This window comes from Talpa europaea, assembly GCF_964194135.1.
Source record: "Talpa europaea genome assembly, chromosome: 3".
In the NCBI taxonomy this organism is placed as follows: domain Eukaryota; kingdom Metazoa; phylum Chordata; class Mammalia; order Eulipotyphla; family Talpidae; genus Talpa; species Talpa europaea.
Window position 1 is genome coordinate 146,498,253 of NC_140069.1, and position 12,699 is coordinate 146,510,951.

General features: G+C 37.3%; 1 protein-coding gene across 1 annotated transcript in view; it reads left to right on the forward strand.

The window, feature by feature from the left end:
• Window positions 1-12,699, forward strand: part of CNTNAP2 (contactin associated protein 2) — a gene marked incomplete at both ends in the record, with an annotated part of 1,573,870 nt that overhangs the window by 870,661 nt on the left and 690,510 nt on the right. Inside the window, one exon of the mRNA XM_084230860.1 lies at window positions 12,254-12,403. Within this exon, the coding sequence (XP_084086986.1) occupies window positions 12,254-12,403 (150 nt within the window). The remainder of the gene's footprint in view (window positions 1-12,253; window positions 12,404-12,699) is intronic.

The window sequence follows — 12,699 nt, forward strand, 5'->3', positions numbered from 1 at the left end:
TCAGCTCTCCTGAGTTCCCAAAGCACTGAGTTGCTTTAGAATATACCAGCTTAAAACTCAGCACTCTGAGAATAGAAGCACTTAGGATTCCTCTCTTGTGGTGATGTCCTACTACTAAGCTTTATTAATTGAATGGAAAATGCTATGGTTTACAAGGTGACCAAGATCTCTCATCATGTGTAGACACAGCCTAAATAAAAGCAGGGGCTTTGATTTTAGGTCTGTCTGTAGAGCAGAATGAACCAATTCAATGTCACATGAAACACAACCTTCAGTGAGTTCAAGTAGACTCTTCCCCTTCTTATTATGCAGTTCTTTTCCCAAACAAATACAGCTAATTGAAAGCCTTGTCTGTGTAACTGTTAGGCAAATTTTGTTTGAACTAAGACACCATTCTTCATTTTCATTTTTTCTTAAAGCATTGAGTAAAACCAAAGATGATGAATCTTGCTGAAAAGAATGCCTTTCCCATAGTATTCAATAAATATTTGATGAAATTAGGCAAGAAATAAGATGTCGCCAAAATTGAAAGACCTGTTTTGTTGTTGTTTAGGTGATGTTTGTTGACCTTCTTGGTGTATTTTGGAAGTATAGGGATCCCTCCCATCTAGGTCCGGGGCACTTACCTTAGAGCAACTACTGCCAAAGCACCCATAGGCCACATCACATACAAGAAAATCCATCCTGCAAAGGGGCCTGGTGTCCAATCCTGTTGCTTGAGTCCCTTTTGAGAATTCATTGGAAAGAGAAGAAATCAGTGAAGTATGTGCGGGAAAAGTGACCCTTTTCTGTCTTGGCACAAAGCAGAGAAACAGCAGGGGCACAAGGCATCTGCCAAGTCTGCTTCCCGCCCAGGACAGCAAAGACCCCAGGGAAGCGAGGCTGGAAGTGACCCCAGCGACCCCAGCAATGAGGCGGGAAGTGACACCCCAAACAGCACAGGTGGCCATCAGCATACCAGCGTTTCCATTTGTTTTGATGACTTTCTCAGAGTATAACAATGTTCAGCTTAGATCTTTTTTCCACTTGTAGTGCCCTTTGAGAAAGAATATTTTCCCTTTTAAAAGCCACAGAAAGCTTAACTCAAGTAGTTTCATTGTTCTCTCTCTCCTGCTGCTAACAAAAAAGACTAATGTTCTACTTAATGAAGCTATTCATTGCTTAATAAAAATAAGAATTAGTAACAATAACTGTTACTCTCACATTAACCTTATTTTCCTGCTTTGATGTAGTTGTTCTGATGCATTATATTTCTAGTGTAATTTGCTTTAAAAAAATAAAGCTACTGGGAAATATAAATCTAATGACATGAAACAATCTTTTGCATTGTAATTTTAGAAATTTAAGTCAATAACCAATGCAGAACCCCATGTTTGGAAAAGTATAAAGTTGTAATACTGGTAAGTGGTGGCTTTTCAAAGTGGGGGAGATTCTGGAATTTGAAATCCACCAATGTGGGCGGCCTAGTCCCAGTTTTGTAATTTACTCCATGACATTTGGAAATCTCCTAACTTTGTGAGTTTTCATATATGTTCATTTTCAGAATGGGAGATTGTTCTGGCTTCCCACAGGGTGACTAGTTACTATTTTTTTAAATAATGTTCACATATAACTTTCTTCAATGTTGACAGCAAAGAAAGTGTGATAGACCAGTACAGTCAACTTCTGGAGAAAGATTTGTATAACAGATTTCAAGCACTTGGTTTGTGTGTTTGGTTTGATGCTAGTACCATACTGTTTCCATGACTGTAGCTTTATGTTATAGCTTGAAATCACATAGTTTGATATCTTCTGTTTGGTTCTTCTTTATTAGGATTTCTTTTGCTCTTGAGGGTCTTTTATGGTCCAACATACATTTTAGGAATGTTTTTCTACTTGAGTAAAAAGTAATTTTGGAATATTGATAGGGATTTCATTGAATCTGAAATGCTAGTTTTAGTGTTTAATCACATCTGATGCCTGTCACATGTACATTAAAATCTACAAGAAGGGATAGATGGAGTAAAACTACATTTTTATTACATATTAAAAACTCCATTTTTCCATTCCATTTGATCACCAAGAAAAACTATCAGGAGGCAGTTAACACACAAGGATTGTTGTTGAATTAAAGATTGTAGAAGAGAGTAATTCTCCTCTATATATTACCCTCTGTGGTGCAGTACTCATTAGTAGCCAGGTGGGAAAAATGACAAGGAGCTGAATTATGCAGTAGCTACATCTTGTCCTGGAAGTCATAGAGCAGAGCATGCAGCAGAGAGAGGTTGGCAGCAAAATAGCCACTTGTCAAAGGTGGTGACTGCACTTATCCTGCGAATGGCATGGTACTTTATCCCTGCCCTGCCTTTGAGTGAAGGGTAGATATTATTCAGTGACAAATACAAAACAGAATTCTACTAAAAGAGGGTAATGCAGCAGCATCTGATACAAAAAAAACTGGTTTTATTGTGCATTTTATGATGCACTTTAAAAATAATGATTTATATTTGAATCATAAAGGATTGTACCTGAGCATAATATTTTAAGATGTTTATTCTATGCCAGGACTCTGAATATGATTATTCTCAGAACTCAGGAATTTCTGAGCCCTGAGTGGCTGCATTACCTCTATAACTTAGGAATAGTTCTCTCACTGGATTATTACACTGGTATTAGTGGGTGTGATTCAAATCAAAGCCACTTAAACTCGCGGTTCTTTATGGTTACTATAAAGCCAAGACTTTGCAGAATATTTAGAAGAAAAGGGAGTTTTGTGATACTCATTTGCTTAAAGAAACTAATATTAAATCCTGACAGTTGTTAAGTTTTAACCTTTTAATTTGTTTTATCAAAATTTATAAAATGGAGAAAATGGATTCAAAATTAACCTTACCTAAATTGTCATTATTAACTTTACTTTCCGTGCTCCAGTTATTCTTTCTCTAAGGTACTCTTTGGGCATTTTTTCCTGTTAAACTGATGTGACAGAATTGAAAAGCAGTCATCAACTGATAGCATCTTGTATTTCTATTTTCTCCTTAATGTGTGGGAGGACAGGACCTATGTGCCTTTGGGACATGGAAGCGATAAGATAGTCCGTAATCATCCCGGGATCCACTCTTCTAATAGGGTTATGCTATTTGGGAATTATGGCGAGCCACAGAATTCCCACAGCATGTTACAGCTAGGCTGTGGAAAATGGGGTGCTACATTTGGGGTTACCTCTGTCAGGTGGTCTCAGTTGGACACCAGAATCATCTCAGCTTCATGCTGTTCTTCCTATTTGCTTTTCATTTCTTTTTTTCTGTCCTGTAAAACTGCAGTTTATCAAACTGCAGAAAAATGTTTCATATAAACTATAGAAATATTTGCAAAGATATTGAAATCTCATTAGGTGGTAGAATAAGACACACTTTTTGAGGTCAGGAATCATCATATAGATCTTATATCCTCTGTTGTACCTCATGTACATGTGTCCCTAGATAAAAAGAGGAATCAGTTTGAATGTCCTTGCCATTTTGGACAGTGTCATTTTCCAATAAACAAAGATGTTTTTGTGCCTCTGGAGACAATATTGAAATTTATCTGAAACACATGTGGAACAAAGATAAAGGACTGAATATAACTTTGTGAATTTAGATTTAAGGTATAATATTCATCATAGCAGCTTGTGTCCCCAAATGGTACAGCAGTCCTACAACTCCAGCTACAACTTTCAATTTAAGAAACAAAATGATGATTATAAATATAATGAATATTTATGCTTTAAATCAACTATCTCTTATCTATTTAAAAAGGAAATTAAGAACATAATATGTAACCTATAAGCCATTAAATGGAAATGTAAGAAAAGTAATGAATTGTAAAAGCATAATGAACTGTTAGGATTCTCACTGCCCAGTGAAGTCAGAGATGCAATTAATAGATGATGGACTATAGAAACCAGGTTGTTCACTTGGGAAAAGAACTCAACATTTAAAATTATATATTAATACAAGTTTTTGCAACAGATGAATATGTATTCACAGTTTTCTTCAGAATCCCAACGTGGACTGTTACTCAAAGCTATTTTTCTCTATAGTTAAACTACTCAAGGTTTCTGTATTCTCTGCCCTTGCATTCCTCACCCATCCTCCATTCCATACCCTGTCATGCCAGGAATTCTCTCTTAACCCTAAGGTCCTGAAGATACTCTGTGTTATCTCCCTGCAACTTTGTAGTTGGGCTTTTGTGCTGGGTTATAAAATCTAAAATTAATTTTTGTGCATTTTACCATGTGAAAAAAATCTACATTTTATCTATATTTATCCAGTTGTTCCAACACCACTTTTTGAAATAAACACCTTTTAATCTTCCACTTAATCTTGGTGCCTTTGTCAAAAAGCTGTGGCCACATTGTGTGGGTCTAGGGTAGTAACCTTCAGAGTTAATACTGCTTTATACCGAGTTTTGAAATCAAATTGTATGTCCTCTAATTTCATTTTCTTTTTGATTATTTTGGCTGTTTAAGGATTTTATTTCCTTGTGAATTTAGAATCTTCTGTTTCTGTTTCTACAAAGACTGGTGCTGGGATTTTGACTGGGATTACATGGTATCTCTCTCCTTGTATTGAGATCTTTAATTTCCTTCAGCAGTGGTTTGTTTATTTCAAAGGGAAACTTTAAAAGTTCCCCCAGAAGAAGCCAATATGCACAGGTAAGGTAAGGGCCACTTATATAGGCCCTTTCTTTCTCAGAAGATACTGGGTTCCTGAAAGAATAGAATCCACCCCCTCCCTAAGATCCTGCATATTAAATACATAAAGGGGCCATCCGTAAGTTTGCTTTCCCCAATGTATTTGTCTAATGTAAAGTTTCTATCTTCGTGGCTCTTTCAGAACTTAGATATATCCTAAAGTGATTTTTCTGTCTCAACAGAAAAGTATTTGGCAGTTTCTTCAGCTTAAACAAACAAACAAAAAAGCATTCTGAGCCTGTCCAAGCACCTTATTACAAGTTCTGTCTGACTGCCATTACTCATATTTACAAGGTGATTTGGATTGGCATGTAAGCAAGATTAAATTGGATCAATGTCCTTACAATGTAGAATTTTCATACCACATGGGATATTTAGAGAGGTGCATATTCCTTTTTTACTGCATAAATATATAGTTGATAACTTACAAGACATATCATTAGCACATCAGACAACACTAGAATTGTCAAAAGGTGGATTCATATTCTAGGAAATTTTTCTCTTCAGATTGAATATTGAGTAAAAGACTGACAGCTCAAGTCCCTGTAATTTTATTGGAAGATGTTTTTGAGACAGATGTTATATCTTAGGTTGTGACTTTATTTTAAATACTTTATTTTTTCAATATTCATTAAACCGGTCTTATTTCTAATAAAAGTAGCATCTGCTTTTTCTTACTCACAGAACTACCTCAAGAATCCTACTTAAAAAAATACCAGTAGAAAGACAGTTTATATAGAAATACTTTTTAGCATTTTATATTTGCATACAAAACAAGTTTCTGTAACAATTGTAAGAGAGAGATATTAGAGAAATATAATAATTTAGCTTTCTTATGAAAAATATAAGTTCAGGAGCTCAAATACGCTTTCAAAGATTGATTTTAGCTTAAAAACTCTCCTTGGAAAAATATTTTCTATTTGTAACATACAGTCAAAACATTTTTATCATTCAGAATCATTAAATAATGGGAGACACATCCTATAAAGTAATATCAAATACATCAAGATTGTTGCAATAGTATATATATTTCCAACAAAAATATTTTGGAAAATATATACTTGTTTATATTAGTCTCTTCAGAATTAATCCCCATAGAAAGCTCATGCTTGGAATTGTATTAAGTTTTGGAAATATGTCATGAACATTTAGAACCACTTCTATTGAATAGTATAGTTGAAAATAACACATTCAGAGGAGAAAGTAGATGAGTAACTGTGAGAAAATAGGACTGATTTTACCGTGTAGTTCAAAATTGGCTTTAAAAATAGCTGACCCTGATATTAACAAAGAGATCTATTCAGTTACCTTCACAAATCCCCCAATTCCTCACCACTAACATTTCACAATTGAATTTATATAGAGAAGGGAGGTATTTGTCCATGAAGAAAACCAATTTTTAATCATTTAATAATACTTAATGAAACTAATCAACCCAAGTTGATATTTGGAAAACTAGGTTCACTCCCTGAATAAGAAATAATAGCTAATATTTATTGATGTCAAACTATGTGCCAGGTATTGCTCTAGATAATGCAGGCTCTTAATCATCACACCAGCCCTATCAAGTAGATACTTTCATCACCCCTGTTTAACAGAGAAGGTTCTGAGGTGTAAAGAGGTTACCTGGCCAATGGGCCACCTGTTAGGTGAGCGGAAGTAAGATGTGTGTCCTGATTGTGGCCGCAGTCCCTGCCTTGTCCTTTCTGCTCTTCCTCCTCTCGGAGGGCAGGTGCGTCAGGCACCCTGGGTCCTCATCCTACTTCAGCCTCACACTTGGTGTTACGTGTGTGCTTGAATACGAGGTGGCCCCAAAGATAAGATGACCCCCGTTTTCCCAATAAGACAATTAAGAACCCATTTCTATTAATCCGTCTATGTCAGCTTTCAGTCCTATGTGGGAAAATGTCTATAATATTCCAACTGCCCTGTGTTTTCCAAAAAACGTATGTAAATAAGTTAGAAAGTTCATTTTCCACTCTCACTTTCTGGAAGTGATTTTGTCCTGATTTCTTCACACGTGGTGTTGGTGCTGGGGTGTTGTAACATGGGGAGTCACCTGATGCACTTTTGCAGAACAGATTGTCCTCCCTCCTCTGTGATGTATCAAGACAGGATCTCCTCCCTGTGCCTATTCGCATTGGACTTGTTTTTCTAGTCTCCAAGGCCTCATGTGTGTATGTTGGGATGTATTTTTAGTTTCATATTTTCAGTTACATATTTATGAACTCTATATCGTTTAGACTGACCACATTTTGTCTTATTGAGAAGGCCTACTTATAACTACATGCATGTGTATAGCTGTGAGATAATAACCACCCCCAAAGTACTAAATCTAAGCTGCAACTTCATTCTCTGTTGTTGGAGGATGCCCCGCGTAGTGAGCAGAAGGGCCTTGACCCGAGTCCCTAAGGCATGTGAAAACACATGCGTCTCGGAGGAAAACCTCTAAGTGACAGGACTTGGTGTTGAGAGCCTGGAAAGTGACCTGCGTGGAGTCAGGCTTCTACATCTCCACAGTCTGAGAATAACAAAATGGAGAGACCCTGGGTAGTGAGCAGAAGGGCCTTGACCCAAGTCTTTAAGGCATGTGAAAACACATGCGTCTCGGAGGAAAACCTCTGGGTGACAGGACTTGGTGTTTAGGGCCTGGAAGTGACCTGCGTACATCTCCACAGTTTGAGAACAACAAAAATAATGAGCAAACCTCCCAGGCTCTGGCTAGGGGGCGATAAGATTATGTGTGTGAGAACTAACCACCTGGTACCCTACTATCTGAAGTAAATAGGTAATAGTAAGAAAGTAGACTAATCACTCATGCATGTTATCATTGTATGGTATGCTTTGATGTTACACCTGCTGCAATTAAAATAGTATATAACGAGCACTAAGACAATAAAGCTTTGCTGCATGCTGGACATGACAGTCCCCCATGTCTGATTTCCCTCAACGTCGCGTCCCAGGTTTGGACTCACTAGAAGTCCACACTCTGTAAAGTGTTACTCATCAAAGCTTCCTTATCTTTCTTTTTCAAAAAATTGTTTTCTCATTATCATTGTTAATTTTTGTATGGTATTTGATTTCCCCCTCAGGTGTAGACCCCGTAGTTCTACCTCCACCATAGCACCCTGAGCCTTCACCACAGTCCCTGATGCTCTTCCCATCCTGCTTTGACCCCTTCCCCTCCCACTCCCCTACTGTATGCTTCAGATTTAGGGTCAGCTTGCAAATGTTGCCTTTTTTCCTGGTCCCTTGATTTCTCTATATTCCACGGATAAGCAAAACCATGTATTTGTGTTTTCCCTTCTGACGTATCTCCTTAGCTCTCAGTTCCATCCCTATTGTCACAAATGGCATGAGATGATCTTTTTTGATCAATGAGTAATACTCCATTGTGTGTATAGACCACATCTTCTTCATCCACTCATCTCTTTGGGGGCATTTAGGTTGTTCCCATGTCTTGGCTATTGTAAATGCTGCTGCAATAAACATAGACGTGCACTATGTTTAGTGTTTCTTTCAGATTAGTGTTTTTCTGTCTTTGGGTAGACTCCTAGGAGTGGAATCACTGGGTCATATTCTAGACCCATTGTTTAGTGTTTTGAGGTCTTTATCCCTTGACCTTATTCTGTGGATACTCTGCTTCCTAATGCTGGGCATTGTTCTAATATAATCACTAAATTATTTTCTCAGAACAAATCTGAGAAGTCTCCTTTGAAGAGGAGTCAGTGGTGATGGACATATAGTGCAGGCATGGTGAGAGGCTCTCAAGAAATTCTGGCTATGTGAGTCATGATTCTCCCTTTTAACAATATCCAGTATCCTTTTATGTCTGGTTCTGAACTACTCTCCAGCCCCCAGGACCCCACTAGCTCTGAGAGTCTCCATTCCTTGGGATGTCACTGGCACTAGAAGAATGAGTAGGAGACTAACTTCTCTTTATCAGCAGGTGAAAGTGCTACTTTAATCCTGCTTGGTGATGCAGTCTTTGTTGTTTATGATTTATAGTCACTAATAAAACTTGAGATGATACTTACCTTTTGAATAAATGTATTGTATTGGTATGTACAGTTGTGATTTTGAGTGAATTTGATATATTGAATTCCAAAAGCTCTTAAATTCCATTAATGCTCCACTTCATAAAATTAAAAATTGCCAAACAATATTTTTAATTAAAACAAAGGCCTTAAGAGGCTGTTCCACATAACTTCTCCAGAGCAAATCTATTTCTCTATTTCTTCCTCCAAGTGACAGATGGCCCAAGAATAATAAGAGCAAAACACTTTTTGAAGACGTTTGTAGGAGAGGGCATGCGTTTTTATTGTCTGTGTCATACAGAGTTATCTGGCTCTCCCTCACAGAGGCGCGGATGAAGGCAGAGGAGAACCACGCTTGAACTACAGCACTTTCTTCTTTTCTCACCATACAACTCAATATTTCATGTCTGAATAGTGGGGAAACTACTGTCTGTGCATCAGAAGGTCTGGGTTAGGGTTTCAGCTTTACAGACTGCAACATCACTCGTTCCTGGGCATCTGTGCACGCTCTGTAATGAAAAGAGTAGACATGGAGTTTTCTTGGCTCAGGGTATCACCACGTGTGGGCATGATGTTGATGAATACTCATGAGCTTGTTTCAATGTGTCTTGGGGTGGGGAATACTAGAATTTACTTCTCAAACTTGAAACACAAAATTGCCATTTTAATTGTAGTTTTAAGGGAAAAACAGCAAGGAAAGAAACTGCTAAAAGGTATGTTGTATGTAGAATGAGCCAGGGCAACAACAATCTGATGATGGTGTAGGTGCTGGAAGGTGGCAGATGAACAGGGTGGGAGCTCAGTTTCCTGTCGGTGCTGGTGCTATATGACACAAGGGCAACTCACCCAAGAAACCCAACTCCTTTCCAGGCCTGGTAGCAAATGGAAAAGAGAGAGAGAGAGAGAGAGAGAGAGAGAGAGAGAGAGAGAGAGTGTGCATGTGCATAGTATAAGAGAACACTGATCACAGATGTGGAATTTATGTAACATGTTGTGTTGTTTGTTGTGTTATTTGTTTGTTTGGAACCAGCTATATCTGAGTCCCAATTCTCACTTCTGCCATTTACCAGCTATGAGGCGCTTAAGTGTCATCAAACTCAGTTCTCTCACCTGTTATTGTCAGAGGGGCTAATAATTTTTAAAATGTTTTCTTTTAAGTGTAAATGAGTCAAATGCAAGTATGCACTTAGCAGAGCAAGTAGAATATAGTTCAGAACAGTGTATATACAAATACTCACCTATACCAAGATAATGAGATTAGATCTCTAGGGACAACCTGTAGGCTGTTTTTTTTTTTTTCATTTATTTTTATTTAAATATTTTATTTTATATAATTCTTACATCTTTTTTCATCTTTGCACAGTGTATGCATTTTCATTTTGGTTATATTCCCCATAAAATTGCACCTCCCCCCCTTATTTTGACTCTAGTCCTTCATTTTGATATTTTTTTATTACATTCAGATGAAGAACACTTTAAAAGGAGCAGCATATTTTGTTTTGTGCAACGGGGTCATTTTTGTTCCACTAAAGAATGAACCTCATTATATTTGGAGGTCCATTCCCATCAGAGCTTGTTGTGGCATACCTCTTGATGAGGACCATTAAAAGTTCCAAGTCATAATTGCAATTAAAATGAATAGAAATCACAGTTTGAGCTCAGAAGTTGCAGGGGCTGCTATCAAGAAGGCTGCTTTTATCAGTGGTCCAATTTCTCCAGTAATTAAGTTTCTTGAAAAACAGAATAACCTTTTTATTTTAATCTGATTGCAATAATAGACCTTTTTGTCATGAACAATTAAGCTGACAGTGCTCCATTTACAAATTAATTTTGTAATAAGGAAATAAATTTTCATAGAAATTTTTAGAATGGTTTCTGGTTGCTATTTAGGACAGAAAGATGTCAACCGGAAGTATCTCATAAGTGACTTCCTCTGGCTGGGTGATTATTTAGGTAAAAAATTTGAAATTGAACCATGGTAACATCGATGTCTGGGGGATCTGTGCCCCCAAACTGCATTTCAAATCAGGGTTCATCACATCGGAAAGGAAAAAGCAAAAACCAAAATCAAAACCATGTACTTCTGGGTTAACCAACACAATTCCAGTTTCGTATTTTGATAACATGTTGTGAACAGTCTTCTCTGCATCAGTTCTGTGGGAGAACCAAAAGTAGCCTACTTGAGAAAGAAGCATTTCGTTAAACAAAAAATGTCAATAGATTTACTTGACTTTCATTTTTGAACACTTTTCTTTCTTTTGTGAAGTTGAAGTTGAAGTGTGTCCTTAAGTAACTTCTATCTCTGGGTTCTAAGTCCTGCCATCTGGAACCAACTAGAACAAAATCCCTTCCCTGTGTGATAGCGGAGGCTAGAGACCTGCACACGGCTAAGCAGCTGCTTCTACCTTTTTGGACTTCTCTGTCCCTTAGTATTTCTTAAACTCTTGCCAGATACTTATTTTCAATGGCTGTTCTCCTCCATTTGCACTTATATTTTCCATTACTCTTTGTAATATAAGCACCAATTCAACATGAACTGTAAATGTTGCCTGTTTATGGAGAACTCCATAGAATCTCTCTCTGAACATCTTTGTTTTAGGCAACAGTGACATGTGACTGCTGGTGTGGGGAGATGTTGATTTCTTTAGTTGGTTTTTCTTGTTTAAATAGAAAGTACTTCATTATCAAGAAATGTCATGTATAAATAATCTCATGGCTTCTTAGTGGTTAATTAGCACACATAACTGTACATATTCACACATTTTTTAGTCCTTAATTTTTATAAACTATATAGATGCACTTTTTGAGGCAAACCATGTCACGAACAAAGAAAAGTTGTTTTTTTTTTTTAAATAAATACTAAATAATAGCCATAAATTCATTTTCGTTTCTGAGAGTGCGACCTAGTATATCAAATCAGAAAGTAATCATCGAATTAAAATACTTTATCTGGGCCTTCCTGGTGGCATAAAGGGTTAAATCACAGCACTAAGAAGCTATCTGCAGCCTCTACAGTGTGAGTTCAATCCCCAGCCAGGGAGGTGACCCACATGGCGCAGCAGACCTCTCCTGTTTGACCTACTGCTCCCCTTAGTGTATTTCAGTAGATCTGCTTGTTCTGCTCCCCATTCTGTCTCTGGTGGATCCTCTCACCCCCTGCTCCTCTGGCCTATACCCCAGCTCTTGTATGCATAAATAAATCTTAAAAAAATAACATAAAATACTTTATCTGCATCTCCCAAACAACTTCATCCTACCCATCCTTATCCCCAAGCTCCCAAATAACACATTAATATTATTTTTCTACTTGATGGGGTCCTAGCATGCAATACTCAAGCCAAGGGATAAATCACCTGCACACGTGAGATCTCAGTGCTGATGACACTGAATTTTCCTAAGTGAAATCATATCATTTTGACTCATAATACTCTGAGCTCGTTAATGTCAAAAATCATTTTAAATGTAATAAGAAAAAGAGTTGACTTTTCTTTTGTCCTCACAGGTTCTGGATTGAATGATGGGCAGTGGCACGAGGTTCGTTTCCTAGCTAAGGAAAACTTTGCTATTCTCACCATCGATGGAGATGAGGCTTCCGCAGTGCGAACTAACAGTCCTCTGCAAGTTAAAACAGGAGAGAAGTACTTTTTTGGAGGTAAGACTACTATTTTTTATTGCTAAAAATAAGTTTCAAAGATGTTTGATTGTGAAGTATTTTCATTTGATTCAGTGGACTCAGTAATCTCAGCAAAAAGCAAACTAATCCAATGGTGTTCAAGTGATTGGCAAATTCACTCTTCATTTTTAAGGTATTACTATTAACAATATCAATAAATAGTCTTTAGTACAACTCAGATATTCAAATTAGAAATAGGAGATTATGGAGGTTCTGATCCTGTTTGTTTTCATGATACTAGACTCGAGTCAGGTCTTGGGATTAGGTGTCTACCA